Source organism: Amblyraja radiata, chromosome 3 (assembly GCF_010909765.2).
Source record: "Amblyraja radiata isolate CabotCenter1 chromosome 3, sAmbRad1.1.pri, whole genome shotgun sequence".
NCBI classification, from domain to species: Eukaryota; Metazoa; Chordata; class Chondrichthyes; order Rajiformes; family Rajidae; genus Amblyraja; species Amblyraja radiata.
In genome coordinates this window covers 88863032-88889762 of record NC_045958.1, presented here as the reverse complement: position 1 = coordinate 88889762, position 26731 = coordinate 88863032, and the positions used below count along the sequence as shown (strand labels likewise).

The 26731-nt window shown below is 41.7% G+C and overlaps 1 protein-coding gene across 2 annotated transcripts in view; it reads left to right on the top strand.

Moving 5' to 3' along the window:
• Positions 1-15796, top strand: part of c9orf72 (C9orf72-SMCR8 complex subunit) — a 54924-nt gene extending 39128 nt beyond the window's left edge. For both annotated transcript variants that reach the window (XM_033018279.1, XM_033018278.1), the window contains 4 exons: positions 140-375; positions 474-531; positions 2004-2113; positions 14294-15796. In XM_033018279.1, coding sequence (XP_032874170.1) covers positions 140-375; positions 474-531; positions 2004-2113; positions 14294-14480 — 591 coding nt within the window. In that variant the 3' untranslated portion in view covers positions 14481-15796. The remainder of the gene's footprint in view (positions 1-139; positions 376-473; positions 532-2003; positions 2114-14293) is intronic.
• Positions 15797-26731: the final 10935 nt, after the last annotated feature.

The following is a 26731-nucleotide window of genomic DNA, read 5'->3' as shown; positions in this document are numbered from 1 at the left end:
AGTCCCAATTTTCAAGATATCGACAGTAACATGAAGTTGAATTTTATAAATTCAGTACACCTAATATACCTTCAATCATTGGGGTTTGAAATCACTGGATATTGATGCCTCTAATAATTACAAATATGAACTTTTTCAGGATTCTACTGGTAGTTTTGTGCTGCCTTATCGTCAGATTATGTATGCTCCATACCCAACCACGCACATTGATGTTGATGTTAACACAGTGATGCAGATGGCCCCATGCCATGAACATATATATAACCAGCAGAATTATATGAGTATGGAACTTGTCACACTTCAGAAGACTGCATCAGAAGATGTCGAAATTCCTGATACCTTAATTCATATGGATGAAGGTTTTACCCCTAATCTGTATGTATTGAAATCAATTGTTTTTTTGACAAAATGTTATTGTTTTGTCTATAACCTTGAATCCACATTTTCTAAATTACTTTTCATGAAATTCTCAGGAATATTTTCCAGGATGTGATGAATCGAGACACGTTAGTCAAGTCGTTTTTAGATCAGGTAAGATGTATTAGAATTATGATGCCAGAGTTAACTGATGTGTGATTACAGGAAGATAGACACAAAAAGATGGAGTAACTCAGCAGTCAGGCAGCATCTCTGGAGAGAAGGAATGGGTGACGTTTCGGGTCGAGACCCTTCTTCAGATTGTAGGAGATTTGTTTAGGGTTTAGCAATGGAAATAAATGCCTAGAATTTATGATGAAACTAGCCATTCCCTCTCAATCCACCCCCTCACCAGCTTCTTTCCCCTGCAACCACAGGAGATCACCTGCCCCTAAACCTCCTCCCTCATCCATCCGGTGAAGCCAACAGCCATTCCAGGTCAGACAGAGTTTCACATGTACCTCTTCAAACATCATTTACTGCATTTGACACTCTTGATGTGTCCTCCTTTGCATTAGCGAGACCAAGCATAGACTAGATAACTGTTTTGCTGAACACTTGCACTCTGTCCTCCAAGGTTGTTAGATTTCCCCATTGCTAACCATTCTTTCCCATTCCCATACCAAGCTTTCTAGCCTTGGCCTTTTCCATTGCCAGAATGAGAGCACATACAAACTGGAGGAACAGCACCACATATTTTGCCTTGGTAGCTTACAATCCAACCATATGAACATTGAATTCTCCAATTTTAATTATCTCTCTCATTCCTGTGCACCCCCTCCCAACCTAGTATACATGCATTTCTTAGACTATGCCCCTTTTTCCACCCTCCTCCCTCTCCTCCAGTCCCCTTCCATCTATATCCATCTTTACATTTCACTCCTCTCCTTATCTGACACTATTTTTGGCTTCTCCGTTTCATCTCTAGGCTTTGTCACTGCACCCATCTGCCAATCAATGCCCCTCTCCTGTATCCATCTATGATTTGCCAGGCCCCCATCTCTTTACCAGCTATCTTCCCCCTACTACAATCAGTCTGAAGAAAGGTTCTGACCCAAAACTTCACAAATCCAGATGCCGCTTGACCCATTGAGTTACTCCAACATCCTTGTGTTTTCCTATTATTGCTATTTAGTGAGGACATTTGACAAATTTCAAAATTCATTTTTAATGTTCTGGTTTTTTGTGTGATATTTTGGCTTCTTTTGGGGTCTTTTGTATAATTTCCATCTTTCCCTCTTTCCATAAATGTTAATAAAAAAAAAAAAATCCTGATTTCTTTCTTCTCTGTTTCATTGTTGTTGGATGCCAGAGATCCCATTGGCAGTAGCAGCATATGTTGGAAGGAGTAAAGCCAACTCAAAGAGACTGCAAGGTATTTGTGGACAGCTTGTGAGCACATTGCTTTGCCAGCAGTCTCACAATTTAGCCTGTTATGGTCCTGCTATTTTTTCACAAAAAAATCATTTGTTATAAAAGAATGAACATTATGAAAATATGCAATTTTCCAGCTCTGTGCATCAACATTATTGTAAATTTTAAAACATGTTTGGTTAAAATTATCAACAAAATTGCTTATTTTTCAGATATTTCAGCTCGAGTCTGGTTTGTCCCTCAGGAACGTTTTCTTGGCACAATTTCTTCTTGTACTTCACAGAAAAGCCCAGACAGTGATAAAATACATAGAAGATGAAACGTATGTCATATTTACCTGTTTCCAATATTATTTTCAAACTTCATTACACTGCAGCATTAGAGAATTGGTTTTCTTTGTTTATATATATTTCTTTGTAACTTCTTGCATGCTTATTTCTAATCCTTTTTGTTGCTTTGCTTTTGCTTTTAATGGTCAAATTGATAATTATTAAGTAGATTGTTGGGGAAAGCAGGATGCCCAAATCTGCTTTCGCAGGAAAACTTTCTGCTTTAATCTAAGAAGGCAGGAACGGAGTACTGATTGTGGATGATCAGCCATGATCACATTGAATGACGGTGCTGGCTCGAAGGGCCGAATGGCCTACTCCTGCATTGTCTATTGTCTATTGTAATGTGCCAAGTCCATGGGTTTTCTTAGCAATATCAGATTTATTTTGAAAACTTGTATTGTGTAAGATCAATGACGTTTCATTGAAAGGTTGTTAAACTTTTGCAATTTAAGTACGCCACTAACATTCCCAGTGAGAAGGTGAAAACAAAAAGCAGAAAGATTAACATAGAATAGTACTGCACAAGAATAGGCCCTGCGGTCAACAATATCTGTGCCGAGCATGATGCCAAGACCATCACTTATCTACCTGCACATAACTCATACCCCTCCATATCCTGCATATCTATATTCATATCCAAAAGTATTTTAATTGCCACTAATGTATCTGTTTTAATCACTACCCCCGGCAGCACATTCCAGGCACTTACCGTCCTCTGTGTTAAAAAACCCCCATCATCTTTAAAGTTTGCCACTCGTAAAGCTATGCTCTCTAGTATTTGATTTTTCAATCCTGGGAAAAAGATTCTGACTGTCTACGCTATCTATGCCTCTCATAATTTTATAATCTGCAAATCAGGTCTCCCATGCAATGTCCATTATTCCAAAGAAAACAATCTAGGTCTGTCCCTGTAGCTAATACACCCAATCCAGCCATCAATTTGGTAAACCTCTTCTGCACCTTTCCAAAGCCTCCACATTCTTCTTCCAAATGTAGCCCAACCAAAATCCACTATGGTCTATAGTTCCTCGACTATTCTTTGCACCTATTCTTAAATAGAGGCACAACATTAGCCAGTCATTCGGCACCTCACCATGCGTAATGATGATTCATAAATCTCAGTAAGGGCAACTGCAATTTATTTTTTAGCTTTCCACAATGTTCTTGATTATATCTGATCAAGCCGTAATTAGGATTGTCCTCGAGACATCTCGATTTCCTGCCCCAAGTTTCTTAGTCTTCATTTTTTTCTCCACAGTAAAAACTCATTGAAGTCCTTGCTCATCTCCTGTGGCTCCTCACATAGTCTCTCCTTTAATGTAGACAATAGGTGCAGGAGTAGGCCATTTGGCCCTTCGAGCCAGCACCGCCATTCAATGTGATCATGGCTGATCATCCCCAATCAGTACCCCGTTCCTGCCTTCTTTCCATATCCCCTGACTCCGCTATTTTTAAGAGCCCTATCTAGCTCTCTCTTGAAAGCATCCAGAGAACCTCCCTCCACCACCCTCTAAGGCAGAGAATTCCACAGAATCACCACTCTGTGAGAAAAAGTGTTTCCTCGTCTCCGTTCTAAATGGCTTACTCCTTATTCTTGAACTGTGGCCCCTGGTTCTGGACTCCCCCAACATCGGGAACATGTTTCCTGCCTCTAGTGTGTCCAAGCCCTTAACAATCTTATATATTTTAATGAGATACCCTCTCATCCTTCTAAACTCCAGAGTGTACAAGCCCAGCTGCTCCATTCTCTCAGCATATGACAGTCCCGCCAATTAACCTTGTAAACCTACCCCGCACTCCCTCAATAGCAAAAATGTCCTTCCTCAAATTAGGGGACCAAAACTGCACACAATACTTCAGGTGTGGTCTCACTAGGGCTCTGTACAACTGCAGCAGGACCTCTTTGCTCCTATACTCAACTCCTCTTGTTATGAAGGTAGCACTTTAGCATGGCGCCACTGTGTAGTCCCAAGGTATTGTGTGTTTTGTGTCCTCTACTGTTTATTATGTAGTGTATGTTTATTGGTTGTCTTTCCGTTAGTACTGTACATATTAACCCCCTTATTCGGTTATAGTGGACAATAGGTAATAACGGACACCATCTCCCCTGTGTGGTCTGTTACGCGGAGAAATTGTAGTTTAGTTTAGTGATACAGCGCGGAAACAGGCCCTTCGGCCCAACGAGTCCACGCTGACCAACAAATTAACACTATCCTACACACACTAGGGACAATTTACATTTATACAAAGCCAATTAACCTACAAACATGTACGTCTTTGGAGTGGGAGGAACCTGGAGTTCTCGGAGAAAACCCACGCGGTCACAGGGAGAACATACAAACTCCGTACAGACAGCACCCTTAGTCTGGTTTGAACTCTGGCGCTATAAGGCAGAAACTCTACCGCTGCACCACCGTGCCGCCACCGGTAGGTGGAGTTTAATCTCAGCAAGTGTGAGGTCTCGCACTTTGGGAGATCAATTGTAAGGGGGAAATATACAATTAATGATATGACCTTTAACATTATTGATGTATAGAGGGATCTTGTGGTCCAAGTCCATAACTCCCTGAAAGTAGCAACACTTTTAAAAGATATTTGGACAGGTACATGGGTAGGAATGGTTTATTGGGATATGGGCCAAACATGGGCAGGTGCGACTAGTGTAGATGAGGCATCTTGGTCGGCATGGGTTAGCTGAGTAATAGGGTCTGGTTCCATGCTGTATGACTCTTAAGTAGATAGAGTGGTAATGAAGGCATATGGTATGCTTCTTTTCATTGGTCGGGGCATTGAGTATAAGAGTCGGGAAGCCATGATGCAGCTCTATAGGACTTTGGTTAGGTTGCATTTGGAACATTGTGTGAGTTCTGGTCGCTCTATTTCTGGAAGGATGTGGAGGCTTTGGAAAGGGTGCAGAGGAGGTTACCACAATAATGGCTGGATTTGGGAGTATTATCTACAAGGAAAGGTTGGACAGACTTGGATTGTTTTTTTTTCTGGAATGCCAGAGGTCGTGGGGAGACCTGATAGAAGTATGTATATATAATTATTTGAGGCATGGATGGAGTAGACAGCCAGAATCTTTGTCCAAGGATGAAAATAATAAAATAATAGAGGGAATAATTTTAAGGTGAGAGGGACAAAGTTTAAAGAAGATATGTGGGGCAAGTTTCTTATACAGAGGGAGGTGTGCCTCGAACATGCTGCCAGGGGTGTTGGTTGAAGCAGATATGATAGTGCAATTTAAAATATTTTTGAATGGGCATATAGATATGGAGGGAAATGGCTTATATGTAGGTACATAAGTGATGGTCTTGGCATCATGTTTGGCTGCACTGTTCTATGTTGTAATTTTAATTTTAAACTGTGCACAGGTGCTGTATTGCACCATTGTTCACCATTTTCATGTGCAGCAGATTTCTCCAGCAGGTGTCCCCATTCATCAAGCATTGGCAAATAATCCAATTAGCAACAGTCCATGTTTCAAAAGTGTCTATCAGAGTAAACATAATTTTAAATCCCCTCCACGCATCATGATCAACCATTGTGAGTTACTAGAGTTTTCTGTATTTAGGCAATGAGATATTCAAAAGTATCTGTACTTGTCAGAATATATTACATGTTCACTGTTAGTTACTGTTATAATTTCATTTATTCTATCAACTGACTGAAATATTTAGCATTATTAAGAAGGCTGTTTTATTCAGATGAGATTGTGTTTCAATAGACAATAGGTGCAGGGGTAGGCCATTCGGCCCTTTGAGCCAGCACCGCCATTCAATGTGATCATGGCTGATCATCCACAATCAGTACCCCGTTCCTGCCTTCTCCCCATATCCCCTGACTCAGCTATCTTTAAGAGCCCTATCTAGCTCTCTATTGGAAGTATCCAGAGAACCGGCCTCCACCACCCTCTGAGGCAGAGAATTCCACACACTCACAACTCTCTGTGAGAAAAAGTGTTTCCTCTCCGTTCTAAATGGCTTACTCATTATCCTTAAACTGTGGCCCCTGGTTCTGGACTCCCCCAACATCGGGAACATGTTTCCTGCCTCTAGCATTCCAAACCCTTAATAATCTTATACGTTTCAATAAGATTCCCTCTCATCCTAAATTCCAGAGTATACAAGCCCAGCCGCTCCATTCTCTCAGCATATGCCATCCCGGGAATTAACCTTGTAAACCTACGCTGCACTCCCTCAATAGAAAGAATGCCCTTCCTCAAATTAGGGGACCAAAACTACACACAATACACCAGGTGTGGTCTCACTAGGGCCCTATACAACTGCAGAAGGACCTCTTTGCTCCTATACTTAACTCATCTTGTTATGAAGGCCAAAATCCCATTCGCTTTCTTCACTGCCTGCATGCTTACTTTCATCAACTGATGAACATGGACCCCCAGATCCCATTGTACTTCCCCTTTTCCTAACTTGACGCCATTTAGATAATAATGCGCCTTCCTGTTTTTGCTACCAAAGTGGATAACCTCACATTTATCCACATTAAATTGCATCTGCCATGCATCTGCCCACCCACCCAACCTGTCCGTCACTCTGCATTCTCATAGCATCCTCCTCACAGTTCACACTGCCACGCAGCTTTGCGTCATCTGGAAATTTGCTAATGTTACCTTGAATGTTTCCTCTATTCAGTTAAGAATCCCAAATCAACCTATTGAATATACTGGTTGACTTTGTTCAAAGTGAGTGTGAGTATTTGTATATACGCTCCAGGTTTTGTTGGCAGTTGAGACCTCCATCATCCAGCATACGTGAAAAATGTTGTTTATTTTAGAAAACACAAAATAACTGACAAATCGTCAATCTTAAAAGGCAGAGATTTCAGAATTAATTCATTCAGTTCTTTAAAGTCAGTGATAAAGTGTGGAATCAGGCCCTTCAGCCCAACTTGCCCACACCAGCCAACAATGTCCCAGCTACACTAGTCCCACTTGCTTGCTCTTGGTCCATATCCCCCCCCCCCCCAAACCTGTCCTATCCATATACCTGTCTAACTGTTTCTTAAACAATGGGATAGTACCAGCCTCAACTACCTCCTCTAGCAGCTTGTTCCATACACCCACCACCCTTTGTGTTAAAATGTGACCCCTCTGATTCCTATTAAATCTTTTCGCTTTCTCCTTGAACCTATGTCCTCTGGTCCTCGAATCTCCTACTCTGGGCAAGAGACTGTGCATCTACCCGATCTATTCCTCTCATGATTTTGTACACCTCTATAAGATCACCCCTCATCCCTCATCTTCCTGCGCTCCAAGTAGGTATGTTGCAAAGCCTACCTGAAGCGTCGTTGAAAAACTGTCGCTGCGGGTGTGCGCGATTTTGGCGCCGTTTAGAGGGGGCGGGTTTAAAACGCGATTTTCTCTAGGCTGTTCAAATCGAAGATGTTCAGCCTAGTTAATTATTAACGAAAAATCGCTGGAAGACCCCGTCGCAAAAGCTATTATTAGTTTTAAAGGCCTCGTATAATAGTTATAGTAGTTTAAAAATCAATCTCTAAACCCGCGACCGCCAGCAACCGCAGGGTCCCATAGAGCAAACCACAGAAGGTATGTAGCTTATTTTTACATTAAAAAGGCTTCTAAAGATCCCTTTATACAAAGTTTAATATTGCGAGTAGCTCATTTTGGGCCCATTATATCCCGCAGTATTTTTCTGGGCATTTGGGGCACAAATCTACCGCAATGTGAACGTTCTAAACCAGCGCGTTCCACAGGAACCCACTGGAAAGCTGATTTAAATGGGCATTTATTTACAGCAATTGAGCACTAAATTCCTTCCATTTGGTCTATAAATTAATGTAAATGAGATTTAAAAATCATGTTTTATTGTGAATTATTTGTGAATATTATTTGGACATTTAGGCTATTTAAAAATGTTAATCATTTATTAAGAAATGGATAGATGTTTAGATCTAGTAATTGAAGTCTGAAATTAGCTACAATTAGGTAACTAACTAATTATATGCTTTAATTTCAGGTCATCCAAGTAAGATTATTTTATATTTGTTTCAGAATGCTTCACTCTATGATAACTGAAAATTTCATTCAGTTCTCTTAATTTTTAAGAAAGTTATGGGTTTTTGACTGTTCACGATCACAGCTTTTTTGTTATGTCCATAGAAAATCAATAGGGAACAAGATGCTCATTTCCGAGTATGAAAATGGCCATAACTTTTTAAATACTTGAGATATGAAAGTGAATTAGGTGTCAAATTAAACTTATTTTTATGCTTTATCTGATGGGATAAATTACAGACTTGATTTTTTAAATCTCAAAATTTTGTAACATTGCTACTCCAAGGAATAGAGACTCAGCCTCTCCCGAAAGCTCACCCTCTAGTCCTGGCAACATCTTCGTAAATCTTATCTGAACCCTTTCAAACTTGACAATATCTTTCCAATAACATGGTGCCTAGAACTGAACACAATATTCGAAATGCGGTCTCACCAACTGTAGAGCATATAACACATACTCAAAGTAACGATCCAACAGGTTTATTGACAAACAATAAAGTTACACAGTATGTTGGCATCACTGTGTCTGGATCACGACTGGCAGCTTGTGCCAGGAACCGTTAATATGAGTGGTGCTGGTATGATGAAAACCCGGACTGGATTATAGATTGATAAAAAACACATCTATTGATGCGCCTGAACACATCATCAGTGATGTAACCTGGGTTCATTGGGTGTTTCGGGTCTTTCAACATCAGACACCCTCACCCAGGCAACCCAGCTGCGATGTGTTCAGGTGGCATTCGCTCCTCCGCATGGACCTCCTCTCCTGATCCAGAGCCATCTCGAGGCTTTCTCCACTGTATCTGTGGTGTTCTTGATGGCTCTTCTCCTCTCCATTCCGTTGATGCCCAGTGCACTCAAGGCTTTCTAGAGCAATTGCCCTGCAGTGTGTGTAGCATTTATGTGTTATTATTGGTTGACATGTAAGTAGAGCAGATCTACATCTTTCTCTTAAGAAAATAACGTAACTACGAATATATATGTAAGTACGACTAATAAAGTTTAAATAGCGCGTGTAAAAATAGACAATGCTGATAAATGATAGACAAATGATAGACAATAGACAATAGAAAAAAAACTTCAATGTTGGAGCAGGTTAAACATAGTCCCCGTATCTACGGGTAGGTTTACAATATGACCTGCACGCGTACAGTATAAGCTCGCATCTCCATCCTTCACCAGCGAAAACTGAGCAGCTGGGGGCTGTTGGAACACTGGAGATCTGTGAGACGGGTGGGGTGAAGCTGGAGATCAGGGTACCGAACGTGGTGGCGAGAAGGCAGGATACATGATGGGCGCGGACTCCGTGGACGGACGTTGGGCCGGGGAAGAAAGTGTATCAGTCATTCGGTGAAACAGTTCTGGGACATCTGGATACGGGATTGTGGGTTGTGGTTCCTTCACTGTTAGAAGGTGCTGACGGTTTCGCCGGTAGGTCCCTCTATTTGAATCGACTGTACAAACGTGGTTCTGGTGCAGGGCTGCGGATTGAACCAAGGCGACCGTGGCCCTTGTCTGTCTGGAGTCGTAAAACTTGGCCATTGGCTTGTGGGGCCTGCTTGTTTTGTCGTAAGATTATTTCTGGATATCGTGCTTGTGCTGAAGCTGTGCTTGAATTACCGAAGGCTTGCAAACTTGTGGCTGCAGCAGTTGCTTGGGTACGGGCAGCGTGGTATGGGTCTGCCTTGACATAGAAACATATCCTGTATCCTGTACCTGCCTTCTCTCCATACCCCCTGATCCCTTTAGCCACAAGGGCCACATCTAACTCCCTCTTAAATATAGCCAATGAACTGGCCTCAACTACCTTTTGTGGCAGAGAATTCCACAGAATCACCACTCTCTGTGTGAAAAATGTTTTTCTCATCTCGGTCCTAAAATACTTCCCCCTTATCCTTAAACTGTGACCCCTTGTTCTGGACTTCCCCAATATCGGGAACAAACTTCCTGCATCTAGCCTGTCCAACCCCTTAAGAATTTTGTAAGTTTCTATAAGATCCCCCCTCAATCTTCTGAATTCTAGCGTGTACAAGCCGAGTCTATCCAGTCTTTCTTCATATGAAAGTCCTGCCATCCCAGGAAACAGTCTGGTGAACCTTCTCTGCACTCCCTCTGGCAAGAATGTCTTTCCTCAGATTAGGAGACCAAAACTGTACACAATACTCCACGTGTGGTCTCACCAAGACCCTGTACAACTGCAGTAGAACCTCCCTGCTCCTAAACTCAAATTATTTTGCTATGAATGCTAACATACCATTCGCTTTCTTCACTGCCTGCTGCACCTGCATGCCTACTTTCAATGACTGGTGTACCATGACACTCGGGTCTCGTTGCATCTCCCCTTTTCCTAATCGGCCACCATTCAGATAATAGTCTACTTTCCTGTTTTTGCCACCAAAGTGGATAACATCACATTTATCCACATTATATTGCATCTGCCATGCATTTGCCCACTCACCCAACCTATCCAAGTCACCTTGCAGCCTCATAGCATCCTCCGCAGAGCTAACACTGCCCCCCAGCTTCATGTCATCCGCAAACCTGGAGATTTTGCATTCAATTCCCTCGTCCAAATCATGAATATATATTGTAAATAGCTGGGGTCCCAGCACTGAGCCTTGCGGTACCCCACTAGTCACTGCCTGTCATTCTGAAAAGGACCCGTTTACTCCTACTCTTTGCTTCCTGTCTGACAGCCAGTTCTCTATCCACATCAATACCGAACCCCCAATACCGTGTGCTTTAAGTTTGCATACTAATCTCTAATGTGGGACCTCTTCGAAAGCCTTCTGAAAGTCCAGATATAACACATCCACTGGTTCTCAACATGAGACGTTGGGCAGGAGACCCTAGCACTGGGTCGCGGGCAATGTTTCTTAAGTTGAGCAAGTCCAGGTAGACTTTGGATTTAGCCAAATGTGACCTTTCCATCTCCTGTTTGGCACTCCGGACTGCCCGTTCGGCCAGCCCGTTCGATTGAGGGAACACGGGACTGCTGGTAATGTGACGAGAGTCCCAACGTTGGGCAAAATTCTTGAAACACTGGCTGGTGAATTGGCTTCTGTTGTCAGAACAGACAGATGTTTCGAGGACGCCCGTGAGCCGAAAAGTGGCGTGCTAGCTTTTGAACCACTGAAGTGGGGCTGGGAAGCAGGTCAATCTCAAACCAGCCGAGTATGAATCAACAAGATTCAGGTATTGCTTACCACGCCATTCGAAAATATCAGTTGCCACTAAGGACCATGGCAAGGCAGGAACTGGATGGGAGAGAAGAGGCTGCTTGGGTTGATGGGGCACCAGGCTGTTGCAGATCGCGCAAGCTTCCATCGTCCCCCGTATGAACTCGTCATACTGGGCCAGAAGAACAAGCTCTTAGCTCGAAGAATGGTTGCCTCGATACCGGGATGTCCCCCGTGGACAGAGTCAAAGTATTTGTCCCGTAAGGCAGTTGGGATGACCGCCTTGTGTCCCTTGACAATCACACCGTCCTGCAGCACAAGCTCATCGCGGACCGGGAAGTACGGGCGAACAGCAACTGGTACCTTGTGCTGCTTATCCAGCCAGCCACGCCGGATGATCGGGGACAGGGACTGTAGGGTGTCATCGACTGCTGTCTGTACAGCCAAGTCGTCCAGGCATTCAGTGAGAATGCAGGACACCATCATCACAATGTAGGTGTCGTTGTCTGTCAGTTGTTGCTCCAAGGTTTTGCGCGGGGCTCTGGATAGAGTGTCGGCTAGGTGCATATCTTTGCCTGGTTTGTAAACAAGTTTAAGTAAGTAAGTTTAAGTTTATTGGCCAAGTATTCACATACAAGGAATTTGCCTTGGTGCTCTGCCCACGTAACAACATGACATACAGTGACAGTTACGAATGACTCAGAAAACACTAAACATTAATAATAATAAAACATTAATGATAAAAAATGATTAATGATAATATCGTACCTTTGAAGCTGCATCACCATCCGCTGCAGCCGGGCAGGAGCAGCATGGATCGGCTTGTTCATGATGCTGATTAGTGGCTGGTCCTCTGTTTCAACAGTTAGGGTCTTTCCAAAAATAAAGTCTTTGAATTTCTCGCAGGCGAATACCACTGCCTGTAGTTCCTTCTCTATTTCAGCATAGCGTTGTTCAGTCTTGGACATTGTGCGAGAGGCATATGCAACAGGTTATGGTGTCACCTTCACTGGTAGGCTGAAGACAGGCAGCACCAAGTTCGTACTGGGAGGCATCACAGATTAGTGTTACAGGCAGCTTCACATTGAAGTAAACCAGAATCGGGGCACAGGCCAGCTGCTGTTTAGGGTGTCAAACGCTCTCCGGTGTTGTGTATACCAGGACCAGGTTGCGTTCTTGTGTATTAACTGCCACAGCGGGGCTGACAGTTCGCTGAAGTTCGGAATTAACTTACCCAGGTAGTTCACCATCCTAGGAATCTCTGTAGACTGGCTACGTCTGTGGGAGCCGGCAGTTCGTTGATGGCCATGGTCTTGGAAAGATCTGGTTTGAGTCCATCACTAGCGAAAACGTGTCCCACGTATTTCACTTCCTTGACGCAAAGTCTGCACCTTAGGGGGTTGCGCTTGAGATTGATGTCCGTGGCACGATCCAGTAATTTCTTTAATTTGGCGTCATGCTCTGACATATCACGGCCAGCAACAAGGATATCATCGACAATAATGGCACAAGGGTAACCTGCAAACAGCTGTTCCATCGTGCGTTGGAAAACTTCACTAGCAAGCTTAATCCACTAGTTGATGCCAAAGGGCATTCACAGAAACTTGTAGCGACCGAACGGTGTGCCAAAAGTGAATAGTTCAGACGATTTGTGGTCTAACGGGATTTGCCAAAATGAGTATTTTGCATTTAAAATGGAGAACACAGTCGCTTTGCCCAGGTGTGCTGCTACCTCTTCTTTGCGCATTGAATAATGCGGACGCTTGATTGCAGTATTCAAGTCTCTGGGATTGATACAGATTTGTATTTCGTCTCTGTTTTTCTTGGTAGCCACTACCATGGTTGAGACCCAGTCCGACGGGTCGGTTACTCAGCGATGATGCCCAGCGATTCCATTCTTTGAAGTTTGTTCTGTATGCAGTTGCGCATGGCATGCAGAATTCTATGAGGGGCTCGAACAACGGGTAGTACGTTGGGGTCAGTTACAATAAAATATTTGTGGGTTAGTTTGCCGAGTTTGTTCTCAAAGTTCCTTGTACTGAGAGAGGAACTGTTCAGTAGTATCTTGGGCAGAAAAGTTGATGCACCTCTTCTCCAAAGCTTACAAATCCAAAGTCCTGGCAGGCATCGATGCCAAGTAAGGTTGTCACTTTTCCTGGGACAATGAAGAAGTTCAGCTTGTGCACGCTTGTCGCTAGGTGGCACTGCAGATCAACCCTTCCAACTGGGTGAACCTCTCCCCCTCTGAAGGGAACTAACGAAGCTTTGGTGTTTACAATAGCTTCTTCATTTCTGACCCTGGAGAACTCGGATAAGGACATGACATTACAACGAGCTGCAGTGTCGATTTTTTGCCGCAGCTGTAGTATTGTTGATTCGATAAGTGACCTCGGGATCATGAAGTTTACATGAAGTTTCAGACAGAGAATGTATGTTTAGACTGGAAATGTTAGGTTATCGTGGATGGGCATTGCGGTCGGCATGGATGAGATGGGCAAAAGGGCCCACCTATGCATAAGGTTCGATGATTTAGCGCTGTGTTTTAAACATTTTCATAAAACAAAGTCTATAGAATTAAAGAAAAGGGGGAATTCTAAATTTGCGCAGTTAATTTGTTTCGTTACATTTGGATATTGTTTCTTGAAGTTGAGGTGAGAACAGTTAAAGATGCTGCATTATAAATAAGGAAAACTGTACAATTTCTCTGCAAAAGGAATTAAGCTTGCTGAGTGCAAGTTTTTAGTGGTCTTTAAGTACATGAATTAACTGTTAGAAGCATAGTATAAACAACATGGAGTAAATCTATAACTTAGAAAAGGCAGTAAAAAGAATTTGCAAAATAAGTGCGCGGCAAAGTAAGTTTTCTTTTTTGGTTGATTGAATAGACACCTCATTGGTTCTAAAATATAGATCCTGATCATTACAGTAACTGTTTTGTTCTACTTTTTCAGCCAGAGGGGTAAGAAGCCTTTCAAATCCTTACGCAACCTGAAAGTTGACCTTGACCTTACAGTGGAAGGTGACTTGAGTATTATAATGGCCATGGCTGAGAAATTGAAACCAGGCCTCCATTCATTTATCTTCGGGAAATCTTTCCATACAAGCGTACAAGAACGCGATGTACTAATGTCACTTTAGAGAGAAATTATGTACAGAAAAATTATCTAAATTGTATTTTACATTAATGTGAATAATTTATTTCTTGGAAAAGTTTATTTGTTACTTGTTAAAATCAATGTCCTATAACCATAAAGGGTACAGAAGTTATACTCCATGCAATGATGTTTAAACAAGTTAGGAAATAAATGTATTTGTTGCCTCAAGTTCACAGCATTTACTTTTGCTGGTATATTTGTTCACAGTCTATTTTCACTCAAAACATTGTTTCTGTATTTGCTTAGCATTTCTAAATGAATCTTACCTACTACATACTTTAAGAATTTTTATTGGAAATTACTTAGTTACAATAATTCCATCAATACTCAATTATTAATGATGTTTGCTTCAATCATAACATACAAGACATGCCACCACATCCACATCTGTGTAGCTTAGTGTTTTCTTTGCCATGTAATGAATCTCAAATTACTTGAGCCTGGTTTGCCATTGAATTGGATTGTGCGAGACCTATATCTACTTTTACTTGAGGATTCAGGAATTACAACTAAGCCAAATTTGCTCCATTTCCCTCCTCTGCCCTGAACAAGGAGGCTCCCAAACATCCTTCAACATTTCCATTTAAATTAAACTCACAAGTCATCACTCTCACAATAACACTGCTGTCCAACTATTTTCAAAGATGTTGCTACACGAAAATAATATATATATAAATGCAAATTGTTGTTATAATTGGGTTTTGTGGATATTGGTACTTATTGTTTGCATCTAAGAAAGCCAGCACAAAGATCTGGTCATCTCTGATGTGGACAATCTTTTTTTAAGCATGTTACAAGTCAGCTCAAAGGGATCCCTAGTGAGAGTAGCTATGATGTATTTACGCTGGCTGGATATCAAATAAACAATTTGGAGGTAGCAAATAGAAAGAAAGAAAGCACAATATTTAGCTAATGTTCAAAGCATTTTCTTGGGCATTGAGGTCATTAAGGAACGATAACTTCAGCATTTAATCTTTTAACTTTTTTAGTGTTCTAAATTATATGTGTGAGAGGCACATTTTTAAGGTAACATAATTACATTTTGACACGAATCCCTTATGATAAATAGAGACTTTATGTATTTTTTGACAGGACTACTTCATGAATATCTGATTTTATTTTTTACATTTCAACTATTTTCCCTTGATTTCAATGAACGAGGCAAAAGATTCCCAAACTTGAAGATCAGTTTCAGAGATCGCATATTATGAAAGATTTGTTATACAACTGCATAATCCAATCTAGGAGTATTGTTGAGAATAAATGTATTTTAAAAATAAAATTCAAAAATGTAATGTTTTTACTTTAAAGAATTTCATTTTTGTTCTGTTAAAGGGGTTATTCTCCACCATTGTATTTTTCTTCAACACAATATACAATAGATGCTGGAACTTGGATGACTGGGAACTAGTCATACCTTGAATGGAATATTCCTTTGATTGCTGTTTGACTGCTTAGTGTTCCTGTGGTCCCCAAATAATTTAGTTGTCAGTAACATTTGGTGATGATGGAAAGCCTGAGAGCTATTCTGTGAAAAGTACACAAGGTAACGGCGCACTCCTTTTACAACACTCAATTTTCCCTGATAATTCCTCCTATAGACCAAAAATATGTTAATCTCCACCTGGAATAGATCCACCTCACAGCTCACTGGGATAGAGAATTTAAAGGAATCAAAATTGGTTGAAAGAAGAAATTATCCCTCATCTCTGTCATAAACTGGTAACCCTGTATACTGAAACGTACGTACCCTTATTAAATATATCCTGACTAGGGAAGCATGCACCCTGCTAATGTTCCCTGCCCTCCAGTCTGATGTTTTAATAAGATCACCTCTTATTCTTCTAAGACAACCATTAAGAAATGTCAGGGCTGGGAAGAACTGACATCTAAGCAAAAAGAAGAGAAGAAAGAAGCTTCCATCCCGTGCAAATAATAGACGATGCAGACCCAGGTGGTCAGTCCCCAACACTCCCCTGCACCCACTGTGCTGGCCAGGATGCAGACATTGAATCTCACATCTTGGCAATGAGCAACCGCACTGTCTGTCCCAGTCCACCCAACACTAACCCTTTTTGGCAGCCTCTCCATACCAAGGTGTGTGATGATTTATTGCTGTGGGAGTTCTAGTGGTGCGCAGGCTTTGCACCAGCTTCTGGCACAGCAGGATGTCTTTTTAAACAGCGGAAGGGAGTTTACATCCCTGTGATTGGATGAGAAATGCAAGTATTCTATAACAAATTAGGACTCTGGTGTATCAATACAATATAGATTACAAATATATTTATGCCAGGAATCTATGCACAATGTAAGCATTTTTTCATTCAATTTGATACTATCTTTATCAAATGGATCAGTCTTTTCAATAATGACAATTATAAAATATGTCCTTAAATGGATATGTAGTGACACCCATTACAACATTCTCCAAAACCTTGTTATCTATTTTACCAATCTATTGAATTGAATATTTATTACATGTCATTTGAACCTCAGTGAGGCTCAAACGAAACTTAGTTTCCACAGCCATACAAACAGAGACAATTCCTACAAGACATACAAACAATTCAATTCACACAAACATCCATCACAGTGAATCACTGTGATGGAAGACAAAGTCTTTTCTCTCCCCTGCACCATTTTTCTCCCCATGTTGAAGCCCCAGGCCGGCGTTGGTAAGCCCCACGGCCATTTTAGGCCGCGCCGGGCGATGTACGGCCCCGCTCGAGGTCTAAAAGTCACAAAGTTGGAGCCCCTGGTCGGTGTTGTAATGTCCCGCGGCCATTGAAGCCACGCCAGGCGATGTACGGCCCTGCACCGGGTTGTTCCAACCCTGCGACACGGGCGGGAGAAGTCGCATTGCGGGAGCTCCGAAAAGCGGTCTCCACCCGGACCCGTGAGCTCCCGATGTTCCAGTCCACCGGACCTACGGCTGCAGCTGGAGCCTCCGAGCTCCGTGGTCGGGCCGCAGCAGCGAGCCACCCCATGCTCTGAGGCTGGCCAGCCCCATGATGGTGAGTAGTCCGCAGCTCCGCGACTGGAGCCCCCAGGTCGTTCCGGCTGGAGGCCGCTCCACGGTGCTAGGCCCCGACAACGGAGACCCGACAGGAAAAAGATCAGGAAGATATTTTTTTAAGTTTCTCCCTTCCCCCCCCCCCCCCGCCCCCCACATATACACAGTTAAAAACCGTATTCAAAAACATGAACAACTACATTTAACTAGACAAAAAAAAAAAAAGACAGACAGGCTGAAGGGGCCGCTGCAACACAGAGTCGCGCCGCCACCATCTACTTTGGCTTACTCTGCCTTGATACCTTGGATGTATATTTATTTAAGTATTAGTTTCACATAGTTTTTCATTTTCAACTTGAATGTTATGGTCCCTCAGAGGATCCTTTACAATGAGATCATTACTCAATGATCAGATCTACAAAATCCTGTTCCTTGGTTTGTTCCGCAGGATGCCATTCTCAAATTTTAACTTGCAATTGAATTTGCTCATATTGCACTCTTTGTTGCAAGCCTTTGTTCTTTCTTGATTTGTAGCGACTTAAGATTACAGACTTCTCCCACGAGTGACGACCTTTCCCGTTCTTTGTACTTGCAACCAGCTGACTGCCAGTAAAGTTCATATTTCACCCCTACTGATCTCGTCCTTTATTAACAGTGCTATCTTAGTTCTTAGTTCTATCTGCCTATCCTTTTGAAATGCTAAGTTCCCATAATATCCATGTCCCAGCTTTGGTCACCTTGCAGCCAGATACTGTAATGGGTGTCATTACATACCCATTTTTATTTCAACCAACAAATCATCTGCCCTGTTACAAAGGCAGTTCATTCAAATAAAGGACTACTAATTTTTGCTATTTTATCATAATTCCTTCCTCCGACCCTATTTATTGATATGTTTTAATGTTTGTGTAATCTGTCCTTTTCTAATTGTCTGGTTTTCATGACCTCTTTTGCTCCCTAACACTATCACCTTGATCTTTATCTTTAACTTTCTATGTTTCCACTCAACAGATCCCTTCTTCATTTCCCCAACCCCACTCATGATGCCTTTATGCTTTACGTTGGGCAATACCCTATGCATTCCGATTACTGCCATTGCTTGATCTGAGTTGTCCAGAACACATGTGGTGCACGAAAGAGTTTCCATACTCTCCTCATATTGATGGTTTGGTGTGCTGCAGTGTACCTTATTAGGAAAACCTGACATGGAGAATTTGCAGAAGGTTGTTATCAACACGAAGACTTCCTGACATGGAAAAATGTTGATTTAGCTAATATACATAAAAGCTGCAAATCCCAATTTCTTGAGAACTAACTATAATTGTCATTTTTTTTGTCAAAATACTGTTTACTTCCTCCCCAAAGCACAAAAATGAAGACAGCTGATTCTTTTTATGTCTATTTAAAAAAAAAAGATGAAGCACTAACTGTCCCTCAAAAGAATATTCACATAAAATTATAGAATTTATGGATAGCTCAATACCTCCAGGGTTTTGCATGTACATTTTTGGTGCTGTAGTGATAGCTCTTATACATGAAAAAAAAATATTTTTTATGTCATAGTCACTTCATCACTTCAGTTTTCATTGCACTGCAAAACTGTGCAGACTTGTTTTAAATTAATTCCTTATTAGTATTCATTTCTGTGACTCACCTGCTGTGAACAGCTCCCTCCCCTGTGAATAACATTCAGGAAATGGTATGAATAATGTGATCTTCATTTGTAATAAACATACAGCAATCAGTATGTGTCTTACAGAACTTCGTTTGATGTGATTATTATCTTCAGTAGCAAAATATATCAATATTTTATGTTAATTATGTAGCCAAATCTACAGGGAAATCAGATATGCTGTGAGCTGCACAGAAAATAGGCTGCAAATCGGCATTATATGGAACAAGCACAATGTGCAACTGCCCAACAGTTGACCACTTGCTTAATTAGGCTAATTTGCCTGGCCTTAATTTTAATTGGAGTTGTGATTATTAGTATAATACAGCCACATGATTATCCATTATAATGTGTTAGATAATATGTATCATGATTTCTGTATGTTGATTTTTAGTATATTACTGTACCAGGTTTGTACTGCATGGGTTTGTATTGCATATGGGTTGTACCCTGTGACCGCATGGGTTTACTCCGGGTTCCTCCTACATTCCAAAGACGTGCAGGTAGGAAGGAACTGCAGATGCTGGTAGGTAGACGTGCAGTGTAGGAAAGAACTGCAGATGCTGGTTTAAATCGAAGATAGACACAAAATGTGGGAGTATCTCAGCGGGACAAGGATAGAAGGAATGGGTGATGTTTCGGGTCAAGACCCTACTTCAGACTGGTAGGTTAATTGGCTTTGTAAATTGTCCCTAGTGTGTAGGATAGAACTAGTGTTATTGTGGTAGCTGGTCGGCACAGACTCAGTGGGTTGAAGGGCCTGTTTCCACGCTGTATCTAAACCAAACTAAAATCTGTGGCTTAGTTACTAGCAATTCCTCTCAGGTCTGATTCTATCATGTTGACTTATCTCCAGCTCAGCAAATATATTGTGCTGACACTCCTGTGTATTAGTACTTTCAATTTAGTATATGGTATGCACCGCAAATTATCATCGGCATTGAGGAGACTAAGAGAAGACCGTGTTGTTTATGAGAACTAACTCTGAACAAATAGACTACCCCTTATCTTACTGCACAGCATTGACTATCTTCCAAAGGGATTTCCTTAGCACCTAAGGAATGAAATTTTTTTTTTTGTGGGGGGGAGGATCTGGATGTTAATCTGTCACATTTTCTACAATTAAAACTTCCATTGTGGGAGAGTCTTGTTTGGTTAGATGAGCAGAAACTGCCGAGAAGTACTTCTCTCAACTTTTTATTTTAGAATGACTAATAGAGTTGATGCCAATATGTTTCCCTTGGTCTAGACATTAAAACATTCCTGTAACTTTCATATGAAATACAATAACCTCTTGCCTCTGTACTGTGAAGAAATGTCAATAGTTTCAAAAATTAGTGTATTCATAAACCTTTACATCCCTATACCTCAAAAGATCTTAGATGAGATTGAAGGTGAGCCAAAAAAGGTTAAGAAATCCTTTTACTAGCTGAAAAGATCGTTCCAGGCTGAATGATGTAGAATACATTGCAGTGATGAAATACATTCAACGTGAAGAAAATTTAGAATATCTTCTTCTCGGGATCAGCAATGCTCCTACATGAATACCATCTTATTTCTTGAGTACCATGGACATTTGACTTGAGTAACCATTGGGAGAGTAATTTTGGGAGATTCAAATTCACCTGCATATGATAAAACTTAGTGTTGTAGCTGAATATGGTACAAAAGCAACTGGAACATAAGCATTCAGTACACAGCTCTCAAGAGATCGCTGACATAAATTTAGGAATTAAGCACATATTTAAACATTTTTGCTAAGTGTTGAAACAGATGGTGACTAACTAGCATTTACCTCTGTGCTGAAGTACTGGAATGGTGCCTCAATCATCTACATTGTGAGTTTACACTGGTGATTTATTTTTTGGAAAGAGACTCCCAAAATCTCATGAAAACCCGAGGTACAAGGGATGTAGGAGTACACTTAAGAAGGGAATTGAGATGTTAAAAAGAGAACATATATCCCTGGTAGATAAGGTGAAAGAGACCTCTAGGAGACCCTATAAGAATATTAAGAGCAAAATGACAACTAGGAAAATAAATGGATCCCTTAAGGATCAATGTGGACATCTGAGTGGGGAGACAGCGAGGTCCTCAATGAGTACAGGTAGTACAGCTGTAACATGATATTTTATGCTACTGTGAAACCTTACGTTATATAGAAAATTTTACACTTGAAATAACTATTATTCCACGGATTTTTCAAAAAGGTCTTTAACATATTTTGTTACTGCAGGTTAAAAATATTGAAGGCTATATGTTACATTGTTTCAGAAAGTATTAATGCACAAGTGTCAATAAAAGTGATTGCTTGTCAATTTCAATGTCCGGCCAGGATTTAAGTAGCAGCAGTGTTCTCAACAAACAATGGTGTCTGATTACTGTGGGGAGGTCACAGGTAAAGAGGTTTTTCTTCCAAATTTTTTTTCTAAGACATTTTTTCCTGCTCGTCAATTTCCAATATAACTTTTTAGTGGTTCTTTAAATTCCCTTACAAATCGTGTTCTATCAACACTCTCCTCCACCTGACGGATTTGTCGCCGCCCTCAACAACTTCTCTTGACTCCTCTCACTTTCTTCACTTTAAAAGTGTAGCCATGGACACTTTACAATATATATCAATGATTTAGATGAAGGGATTTAAAGTAACATTAGCAAATTTACAGATGACACAAAGCTGGGTGGCAGTGTGAACTGTGAGGAGTATGCTATGAGAATGCAGGGTGACTTGGATAGGTTGGGTGAGTGGGCAGATGCATGGCAGATGCAGTTTAATGTGGATAAATGTGAGGTTATCCACTTTGATAGGAAAAACAGGAAGGCAGATTATTATCTAAATGGTGTCAAGTTGGGAAAAGGGGAAGTCCTTGTTCATCAGTCGATGAAAGTAAGCATGCAGGTACAGCAGGCAGTGAAGAAGGCGAATGGCATATTGGCCTTCATAACAAGAAGAGTTGAGTATAGGAGCAGAGGTCCTCCTGCAGTTGTACAGTGCCCTAGTGAGACCACACCTGGAGTATTGTGTGCAGTTTTGGTCCCCAAATTTGAGGAAGGACATTCTTGCTATTGAGGGAGTGCAGCGTAGGTTTACAAGGCGGGACTGTCATATGCTGAGAGAATGGAGCAGCTGGGCTTGATAACTGGAATTTAGAATGATGAGAGGGGATCTTATTGAAACATATAAGATTATTAAGGGTTTGGACATGCAAGAGGTAGGAAACATGTTCCCGATGTTGGAGTCCAGAACCAGGGGCCACAGTTTAAGAATAAGGGGTAAGCCATTTACAACGGAGATGAGGAAACATTTTGTCACAAAGAGATTTGTGAGTCTGTGGAATTCTCTGCCTGAGAGGGCGGTGGGGGCCAGTTCTCTAGATACTTTCAAGTGAGAGCTAGATAGGGCTCAAAGATAGCGGAGTCAGGGGATATGGGGAGAAAGCAGGAACGGGGTACTGACTGTGGATGAACAGCCATGATCACATTGACTGGCAGTGCTGGCTCGAAGGGCCGAATGGCCAACTACTGCACCTATTGTCTATTGACACTGGCATGGACCCCAGCTATCCGGCCTTATTATCGGTTACAGCGAGCAGTCATTTCAGGATTACACTGGCACAACACCCAACTCTTTCTCCGCATCATCGGGCTGCCTCCAGCACGTGTGCAGAGTAAAAGAAGAGAATAAGGACATAAAAGAGGAGATGAATGGGAGTGAAATGAGTGAGATAAAAAGTTTGACGAAGGAGAAAAATGGTGCATATTTAGAAAATCTTAGAATAAAGGGGAGGTCATTTAAGACTGGTGAGAAAAAACGTTTTCACCCAGACCAGAGTAGTGAATTTATGGTATTCCCTGCCACAGAGGGCAGTGGAGGCCAAGTCACTGGATGGATTTAAGAGAGAGTTAGATAGAGCTCTAGGGGCTCTATGGAAAGAGGCCCTTTGGCCCACAGACTCCATGCATGCCATCGATCACCCATTCATACTTATTCTGTTATTTCATTTTTCATCTACTCCTACAAACTTAGGCCAATTTGCAGAGGCCAATTAACCTACAAACCTACACGTCTTTGGGAATTGGGAAGATGACACCCGGAGGAAACCCACACAGTCACGGACATTTGTGTGGTCACATGGAGAACATGTAAACTCCACATGGACGGCACCAAAGAATAGAACCTAGATCTCCCGCTGTGTGATAGAAGTGCTAACCATTTAAACTCCACTCCGCAAGGTCAGCATCACATTAGAATTGGCTGCCAGTGACCTGTGATGTTTAGAGAAAGATACAGCATGGAAAACCAGCCCTTCGGCCCAACAGGTCTGCATGGCAGATGTGGTGTTCCGCAGGTATCGGTGTTGGGTCCGCTACTTTTCACGTTATATGTTAATGATCTGGATAATGGAATTGAAGTTTGCAGATGATGTGCAGATAGGCAAGTATAGTTGATGTAGCAGGGAGTCTGCAGAAGGGAAAATGAGTGCGAAAAGAAGTGACAAATTGAATATTGCATTGCAATGTGTACGGTCAGTCACTTTGGTGGAAGGAATAAAGGCGTAGACTATTTTCTAAGTGGGGAGAGGATTCAGAAATCGCAGGTGCAAAGGGACTTTGGAGTGCTGGTGCAGAATTTCTAAAAGGTTAATTTGCAGGCTGAGTTGGTATTAAGGATGGCAAATGCAATGTTAACATTGATTTTGAAAGAACTAGAATATAAAAGCAAGGAGGTAATGCTGAAACTTTATAAGGCGCTGGTCAGGCCACATTATAAAATTTTATGAGCAGTTTTGGGCCCCATGTCTGAGTGGATGTGCTGGCTTTGAGGAGGATCCAGGGGAGGTTTACGAGAATGATTGGTTTGACATATGAACAGCGTTTGAAGACTGGGCCTGTACTCTGGAATTTAGGATGTGGGTGGATCTTATTGAAATCTACTGAATAACGAAAGGCCTTGATAGAGTGGATGTGGAGAGGATGTTTTCAGCAGTGGGATAATCAAGGATCAAGGGGCATCTCAGAATAAAAGGACGTACCTTTAGAATGGACCTGAGGAGGAATTTCTTTAGCCAGAGGATGGTGATTCTGTGGAATCCATTTCCACAGATGGCTGTAGAGGCCAGGTCATTGGGTGTTTTTACAGCAGAGATTAATAGGTGATTGATTAGTAAGGGCGTCAGAGGTTACCGGGAGAAAGCAGGAAATGAGAAGGGAAAGTAGATCAGCCATGATTGAATGGTGGAGCAGACATTACGGGTGGAATGGCCTAAGTCTGCTCCTATATATTATGGTTTTATAATCCAGGAAATTATGGGTCGGTGAGCCTTACATCAGTGCTAGGGTAGCATGGAGAAGATTCTTCAACATAGGATTTACTCGCATTTGAAAGTGAATGGGCTAGTTGGGGATAGTCAGCATGATTTGTCCATGATAGGTCATGTCTTGATGGAGTTTTCTGAGGAGATGATGAAGGTAATCGATGAGGATAGGGCAATAAATATTGCCCACATGGATTTTAGTATGGCATTTGATAAAGTCCATTGTGGCAGGCTGAGAGAGAAAATTAAGATGCATGGGATCCACAGTGACTTACAAGACAGGATTGTGTGGACGAGTGTTATTCTGGCTGGTCTATGACCAATGGAATTCCATAGGGATTTGTGCTGAGATTTCTGTTGTTACTGTATATACAGTCAGGAGGTCATGTTGCAACTTTATAGGACTTTAGTTAGACTGCGTATGGAGTACTGTGTGCAGCTCTGATCGTCACAATACTGGACAGATGTGGAGGCTTTAGAGAGGGCTCAAAGGCCTAGATTAGAATATATTTGCTCTAAGGCGAGTTTATACAAACTTGAATTATTTTCTCTGGAATGTCAGAGGTTGAGGAGAGACCTTATGGAAGTATATAAGATTATGGTACATAATTTGGTACAAAAATATGGTACATATTATGACTACATAATAAAATTATGAGAAGCATAGATAGGTTTATATCAACGATTTGGTTAAGAATGGATGAGGACGTTGCCAGGACTTGAGGAGCTGAACTATTGGGAGAGGTCGGGCATGCTAGGACAGTGATGCTGCCTGTTACTCCAGCACTTTGTGTCCTTTTGTGCACGTGGATAGGTACATGTATAGGAAAAGTTTAGACAGATATGGACCAAACATGAGCAGGTGGGACAAGTGTAGATGGGGCATCTTGATCAGCATGAACGTGCTGTATGACTAGAGGGTAGATGTGTCAGGATCGTTTCCCCAGCAAGGAAATGTCAAAGACAAGAGGGCACAGCTTTAAGGTGAGGGGCAAAGTTTAAAGGATATGTGAGGACATTTTTTTACAAGAGTGGTGAGTGCCTGGAACAAAGCCTGGTGGCTGACAGGGGTAGTGGAGGAGGCAGATACTAGAGTGGCATTTAAGAGTATAGACACATAGACATGCTGGAAGGAACTGCAGATGCTGGTTTACATCAAAGGACAGTATCAGGCCTCCTCTCTCAACTCTGTCCAAGGACCCCGACAGTCCTTTCAGGTGAGGCAGAGGTTCCCTGCACCTCCTCCAACCTTATTTAACTTACCCGTTGTTCCAGGTGTGGACTCCTATATATCGGCGTGACCAAGCACAGGCTCGACGATCGTTTCGCTAAACACCTCCGCTCAGTCCGCCTAGGCCTACACAATCTTCTTCTTCTTCTTCTTTGGAGTTTTACGGCAGCTGGCATCCACAATGTTGCATTGCTGCCACAAGATGGCTGCCGTGAAGAGAGAGTGGACGCTGGCGCGCTTTGGCTGCCGCTGCTCTCTTTTCACACTGTGTTTTTGATTTTCTGTTTTTGGATTGAATTCTGTTTTTAATTTGTGTCACTGTGATGTCTTTAATTACTTGTTTTATTCCGATTATATGTTTTTATTCCGATTACTATGTAAGGTGTCCTTGAGATGTATGAAAGGCGCCCATTAAATAAAATGTATTATTATTATTATTGCTGCCACCTTCTGGCTTCACTCCACAGTCCTCATGTCTTTACATTATATCCTTTTTATAAGGCCAGAGGCCCTCAAGAAATTAAACAACACCTTTACTCCTTTTCCTTCCCCTCCATACTCTAGAATGTTCTTTTCTGATATATCTGTCATTCCAATTTTCTTCATTTCACTGATCAAAACTCTTCTTTCTGTTTCATATCTTCTACATGCAACTAGAGCATGCTGAACTGTTTCCGGCTGATGGCATTCCTCACACAGCCCAGTAGGGTGTTTTCCCAACATTTTTAATGTGCTGTTCAGGTGAGTGTGTCCTATCCTCAATCTTGCTAATACTACCTGTTCTCTCCTGTTCCCCCCTCTTCTTGCTGTAATGCCCACTCTATTTTGTAGCGAATAGAGGCGTCTCCCCTTTGTCTCCTGTTCCCAGTATTGTTGCCATTCCTGATTTATTTTCTTCCACACAATGTGTTTTCCTTCAGATTTGGATAATTGTAGGTTTACCTCTATGTTCTCTTTTTTAACGGCTTCTTTTGCTAATTTATCCACTTTTTCATTTCCTAGC